This window comes from Halyomorpha halys, unplaced genomic scaffold (genome assembly GCF_000696795.3).
Source record: "Halyomorpha halys isolate HHAL.00 unplaced genomic scaffold, Hhal_1.1 Scaffold5.1, whole genome shotgun sequence".
NCBI classification, from domain to species: domain Eukaryota; kingdom Metazoa; phylum Arthropoda; class Insecta; order Hemiptera; family Pentatomidae; genus Halyomorpha; species Halyomorpha halys.
This window is the reverse complement of record NW_027106871.1, coordinates 44,328-51,549: the sequence shown is the minus strand read 5'-3', so window position 1 is coordinate 51,549 and position 7,222 is coordinate 44,328. Positions and strand designations below refer to the sequence as shown.

Below are 7,222 nucleotides of genomic sequence, written 5' to 3'. Positions count from 1 at the left end.
AAATATTAGTAAAGCTGAGACTAATTCAAGCAGGCCAGCCAGGAAAATCACTTCAAAAACTCATATGCTGATGTTATTAGACCAATATCAAAACCACTGGATCCAAAAACTCAGTCCACAGTTAATCAAGACAACGAAATAAATGATGAAAATTTATTGTCTTCAATAACTAAAATTATAATCGAAGCTATCAAGCCGTATTTACCACAAATTATGACTCATCTAACCACGTTAGTAGCATCTTTCTTTACAAATGGACCATATAATAAACAACAATTTATCTACAGTTACTAATTCTCTCCTGACTAACTGCGCTTTAATACAAATCACATATTATTCAACGAATGCTCAAATATTCATTTTTCGTCTATGGGTAGTAATCATTTTAACACTAAGTAAAACTATAATTTGGATTACGTAAAATAAAACTCCGAGAAATAAAACGTTTTCTCAAAAAATCTGGTGCGATATGTGCCTCACACAACTTTCTCTACATTGATCTGTAATTTATCCTCCATCGTTTAAGAACAGATGTTTCTATATCATTTATCGTAGAAATGAGTCTCAGTTGACAGATTGACTAACTCTAATCTCAACAGTTTTAAGAAAAGATCTTTTAAGAAAATTCCCAATGCCAAATTTTTTCTGTTATATATTTGAATTATAATTTTATACTATTATAAATTATACCGTTATAATTTTAGCATGTAGAAGTATAGTACAAGAATTAAAAATACAGTAGTTTATGAATTTTAAATTCTTAACTTAACCATTATATAATATAGAAAATACTCAGAATAATTTTATGGAGTTATCCTATCAACTGAAAGGCTCATACATAAATTCATCATTTATGTAAACATGTGATGTTAAGTGAAAGGGGGGAAGACCCTACCGCACAGTGATGAAGAAACTAAAACCAGCGCTATGAACTCGCCCATGTGGCCGGTGACAGTGCAGAAGATCATTACTACTCTGTTTCCTGAACAAGAGAAATTAAGGCAGACAGAGTCGTTGCCCCCATTTGATGTGCCAGCGGTAACGACAGAAGAGCTCAGTGACATCTGCCGAAGCCTTCAGATGGGAAAGGCCCCTGGCATAGACGGTATTCCGAATGTAGCACTAAAGGAGGCAATGGAAACCAGATCAGATCTCATCCTGGATGTCTTTAGTTCCTATTTGCGTGAGGGGTCCTTTCCCTCACCATGGAAAAGGCAACGTCTGGTTCTGAACCCAAAGAGCAAAGGAAGGCCATCAGAACCTTCAGCCTATCGACCGATTTGCCTGCTGGATACAGCTGGGAAGGCTTTGGAGAAGGTCATTGCAAATATGCTACAAGAGTTCACAGAAGAAGTGGCAGGCCCCTCCAGGAATCAATTTGGCTTCCGGAAAGCGAGATGGAAAAGAGGCGCAAAATGCTATTGTGTTATTGTCACGATGGATGTAAGGAATGCCTTTAACACAGCAAGATGGAGCTGCATACTGGATGCCCTACTGGTAATGAACGTCCCTGAATACCTCAGGAGTATCATTCATGATAGGACTTTGATATGTTCCACAGAGGACGGCTCGAGAAGGTTAAAGGTGACTGGCGGTGTACCCCAGGATTCGGTGCTGGGACCCCTGTTGTAGAATGCCTTGTACGACTGAGTTCTTAGGCTTAGTCTACCAGAGGGCTCCGAAATAGTGGGCTTCGCTGATGATATCGCGGTGGTCGTAGAAGCAAAGTATAAAGATGAGCTCATTGGCTAGAATCTGTAGGGCTGCAACTAGCAGACAGAGGCCCTTCTCGTCAGTAGCAGGAAAGTGAGGGAATCTATAACCTTGAGAGCGGGTAGGCAAGAGATCCAGTCCAAGCCTTCTTTGACTTACCTCGGGGTAAGGATCGATGATAGACTCCGGTTCAGAGAGCATATTCAGCAGGTGAGTAATAAAGCGGCTTGAGTAACCACCGCACTGTCACGTTTAATGCCCAACATAGGCGGACCCAGGAACAGCCGTAGGTTGTTGATATCCTGTGTGGTCCCATCCATTCTGCTCTACGCAGCTGCGGTATGGCAGGATGCGTTGGGTACTGATGTCTACAGAAGACCGATGGTGTCAGAGTATCGTAGGTGTGCGCTAAGAGTGATCAGCGCGTTTCGTACAGTCTCATACGAAGCGGCTTGCGTGGTGGCCAGGATGCCAATATTGCCTTATAATAGTGCCGACTATATTCCAAGAGACGTATTAAGAAAGGAGACTCTAAGAAAATGGCAACGTCGCTGGAATATGGCATTCAGTGGAAGATGGACGCACAGGCTGGTGCCCAACATCGAGGACTGGGTGAATAGGAACCACGGGGAAGTAGATTATTATATCACCCAGTTTATCACAGGGCATGGTTGCTTCCACTGGAGAAGTGGAACTGAAAATAGACTGGAGAATGTCCATTGTGCCCAGGAACGGAAAAGAGTGCAAAACACGTTTTCTTCTTCTGTCACCGCTTTCATGAAGAAAGAAGAGACTTCCGACGCGTTTGCGGCTCAGACCCGACAGCAGATAATATCGTCAATATTATGCTTCTTAACCAAGATTATTGGATGGCAGGCCAACGATTTGCTGCACAGGTGATGCAGAAGTTAAGAAATGAGGAGAGAGATAGGCGAACCAGGAGATAGCCTAAAACAATGAGGCGGCACTCAGCCAATCACCCCCATGATGTAATGCTTAACGGTAGTCCCGTGGAGGGCGAGAAACAGGTGTAGGGCGCTGGTTTTAGTGGGTAAGAATCCCACACACGGATAGGTACGGGCCTATCCGTGTCTTTAGAAGACTTCCACCGACCCTCGTAAAAAAAAAAAAAAACACACTGGCCAGTTTTCAAGACTCGTTTATTTGGACTCAAGGAAACCCAACACGTCGAAATGTATAATTAAAAGTAAAAAATCAAAACAAAACATATGATGTAATTAATATTATTAGCACTGTCGTTACCATAAGCTATAAAACATTGCTGGAACCAGTTATTTAAGCATCCGAACTTGAACTAAATTTTCTGGTAAGTTTAATTAAAAACGTCTAATTTCAGTTCTATATACTTTCAGCAATTAATTCTTTGATCAAAAGTTTAGCTTAGTTGCTGCTCATTTTAATATAATTGGTTAAGTAAAACCAAACTTGTTGGAATAAAATGCAGCAGCTGAGTATTCTTCTTGTTATTGTTGACTTTTATTTTGCGGTGGACTAACGTAATGTCTTCATATTCATACTCTGGGTGTTACCTTTTAAATAAAATAAATATCGTTGCTTAGCTTGAACAGTTGCACAACTAAAAAAAAAACAACGGTGCTTTTAGTATTTTTACTTAATAAGATAGTGTGTTTCTGTTCACCAATAGAGAGTGACTTCATTTTCTATATTTTTCACCAGAGAACAGATGGGCCGGGATTAACCTTTAATCAAACTCTCTTGATCAACAGCATAAGTTTAATTGTTTCATTATTTTTCAAGAGCTTTTCTAGAATAGTGACGCAATTTTTTTTTTCGTGACTTATTTAGAAATTTCAATTTGTTATGGCAGCAAGGGCGTAATCTAGGGGGAGGGCTAGCCATAGTGCATCAGGTTGTGACATTTCAGCACGGAAAAGGAGAATGAAACCAAAATTTTAAGAACATTATATATAAATGTCGCAGCGCTTTATAAGTTATTACAGTTAGTATTTGCTTGATAAAAATTTTTTTTTTCACACATAGGGGTGTAAGCTGCCCCTCCTGCCCTCCCTCTGGATTTGTCCATGTATGGTAGGCAGGCAAAGCCGAGCGTGGGTTTAATGAGATTGGTCTGTTCTAAGATTCGTAGAAAGCAAAGTAAAGGCTACAAATGACAGAATAATTCATTTGTTTAATGTGATGATTGTGCTGACCAGCAAAAACAAAATGTATGATATCAGTACGCAATACATAAATTTAACAACATCTATTCGTAGTATTATAATAACTCACATTTAGCCAAACTGATTTATAGAACTAAGGATTGACGATACTACTGCTTTCCGTGGTAAAACAGTTATAGTAGTCTCTGACGTACCTCTTTAAAAAATCATTATTGAAGATTTTGATTTAATGAATTACAATCATATAACGAAATTTTACTATTCATTCTATAATAGCTTGAAATTGTTTATATATTTTTTTAAAATTTAATTATATAAGATCTTTTCCACTTTAGTCATTGAAAATTCATATATTTTTTATTGTAATTTTATGTGTTATTTTCTTTAAATGTTGGATAATTTACTATAAACTAAGACTTTGAACAATACGAAAAATATGTGAGAAAAATGGGTAAAGTGCTGGTGCAATACATTTATTTATTTAATTTAGTTCTAAGATACACAAATATTTAATATAAGTTTGTATAATAAACCTTAATATTAGAAAAAATCTATACTTGAAATGCTTATATGCTTCTTGGTCCAAAATACTCGATTCGGTGTATACATCCATTTCATTGATGACCATAATCTATATGTTTTCCTTTTGTCTAATAGAGTCTTACAATAAGTAACAAACAAAAACAATAAACTTAACTTTCGAAGATATTAGTAATTTTCTTCATGATAGCCTCAAAAATTTAAAAATTCATATTGGGTATATAAATTAGCACTGTTTTGTTTTTATCCACCGTATGCTTGTTCTACTACTTCATCAAATCAGCATAAAAATTAAGTTATTCCTTAGGCAATTTTCTTGTTATAAAAACCATGGTCCTCTTTGTTTCAATATTTTCTTTTTTTTATTTCTGACTTACGATATACAGGAACAATATAGTTTTTTTCCCATAACATTCGATTAATCCTGCTAATTTCGGAAATCGCTGCTCGAGACGAGTTTTAGAATCTATAAAGAATATTTATTTCGGATTTAGCATTTGAAAGACATAATAATTTAAGTGTCAGAAATTTATTTCTTCGCTCCCACTTTCTTAATTTTATCTCAGGGGGTACCGACAAAAATATTTCTCTACCACATAGGGTTATTTCATCCTGTCTTTGCTCATAAGTTGCTCATATATATGTAGAGTGCAGGAAGAGTGTTTATTTATTTATAACACTACGAACATTCTTATATTACTAAAACATAAATCAATTTGTACCTTATATAAACCTCAGGTTTTTTTACATTTTTCAACTTTGAAATATCCCTTAATGAATTTTGCACTTTAATGTCGCACTTAAGTTTTTTTATTAGTGGCAAATTGTTAATAACTTAACACGATGCGATCATAAATTTTTACATGTAATTGTTTTCTAAAAAATAGGTCTCCAGCTAATTTTCGAACTAATTTATAAATAAAATGGAGGAACATCCTGCACATGTCAAACCTGAAGAAGATGTCAAGCATGCTGAGGTTGTGAAAGAGAGCAAGCATGCTGAGGCTGTGAAAGAGAGCAAGCATGCTGATGCTGTGAAAGAGGGCAAGCATGGTGACGTTGCAAAAGAGGTCAAGCATGGTGAGGCTACCAAAGAGGTAGTCCATGAGGAGGCAGTTCCTGTTAAAGGACATGTAGAACATGCTGAAAAAATTGAAGAAGAACATGTTCCTGATGTTGCGGAAAATGAATTTGTAAATGAAATGGAGGATTTTTTACGTACAGACGAAGAAGGAGAAAGCGAGGCTGGGGAAGAAGAAGGTGAAATTATTGAGGAAACGGAAGAGGTACTTGGCCTGCCCGATAAGAGTGAAGCTAAGGTAGAGGTGGAATTAGAATTCGTAAAAAAAAAGAAGCCGGAACCAAAAATACGTAAAGTAGATATGGACATTCACTATCCGGACGAAAGTAAGAGCTCAATGGACGAAAAGGTTGTAGAAAAGAAAGTAGTTGAAGTAGCAACAGAAGGTGGATCCCAAGATCTTGAAGATTCTGAGGAATTGCTGGATCCTACTAAAGACTACTCTGTGGTTGATCCTTCTTTCTTAGATGATTTTTTTAGTTCAGAGGAAACCCGTTACTCTGCGGTTGAAAAACGTAAGGCAGAAGGAAAAACTGAAGCATTTGAAGAGGCTGAGGAAGAAGAAGACGATTTTCAACAGGAGATCTATGTCCAACCTCCAAGTAGAGAACCTTCTGACAGGATTTATGATCAGATATGTGATTTAGAGACTCCTCTGAGCAGTGATGAATCATTCAAAGTACCCAGGTTTCGATATATCCCTCGTAGAAAGTCTTACCCGACTCAAGGATTTAAGGCAGAGGACAGCAAATGGCTGGCTCAAGCCCAGTCCGTACAAAGTGTCGAAGTTCCATCTACTGCTTTGCTTAATTTGATGGAGAACATAGCACCTGCATTAAGAAAGACTTTGTTGGAGATCGCAACGTACCAGCCTTCAAACGCTGTGCACTTTATGACGCATTCATTGCTTAAGAAGGCGAAACTCTCCCAAGAAATAGGCTTAGAACCGGACCCACATCTTATACAAGTGCTGGTGGATGGGCAAAAGAAGAAGAAGAAACAACAGCAATTACCCATAATAAAAAAATCTGATGAAATCTTAATTGCGCCACATGCAGAAAGTCATATATCGACTCCTCAACCGGAGGTCAAACCGGACATTCCGATCAGTGACGATGATGAAGACCCATCTCAATTGCACAAGTTCCAAAGAAAGTATAGAAAAGCGAAGAAGATAATAGTCACTGAAGAAAAGGCAAAGAGGTCAAATTTAGACCGAAGAACGTTTTTACCGGGGACTTGCCTAGGACCAACATCTTTACCCTTGATCATGGATGTGCCATCAAAGAAGTCCTCTGTACATACTAAGCTGTCAGGTGTGTCAAAGAAAATTTCACTGATCTAGCTGGCCTAATAATCAATCAAAACAGTTTAAATTGACATTAAATGCGCATGATATTGATATTGTGAAATATTTCTCTTTTAAAATTAATGCCATATAGCTTTTCACTTTCAATAAGTTACAAATATATCAGTAAGGTGTCTCCTCAGTTGAATTGGAACTTATTTTCTGTATAGTTGTATTTTATTGTATTTAATTCAATTTCATTTTAATTTTTTACGTACTAACGATGTATATCAATATATGTATTATATAATTGACTAGTCAACCCTTGGATTCTTAAAGAGATAATAAATTAATGTATCATAAAACAATAGGATACATTGATGTATATTAAAATCTTAGAATATACAATATATATTTTTGTAATTTATTTTTTTATGC

The 7,222-nt window shown here is 36.9% G+C and overlaps 1 protein-coding gene across 1 annotated transcript; it reads left to right on the top strand.

Annotated features, from left to right (window-relative positions):
• The first annotated feature begins 2,943 nt into the window (after positions 1-2,943).
• LOC106691102 (neurofilament medium polypeptide) lies at positions 2,944-6,992 on the top strand. Its single transcript, XM_014436794.2, has 2 exons — positions 2,944-3,040; positions 5,303-6,992. Exon 2 carries the CDS (start codon positions 5,339-5,341, stop codon positions 6,839-6,841), a length of 1,503 nt encoding a protein of 500 aa, XP_014292280.1. The 5' UTR covers positions 2,944-3,040; positions 5,303-5,338; the 3' UTR covers positions 6,842-6,992.
• Positions 6,993-7,222: the final 230 nt, after the last annotated feature.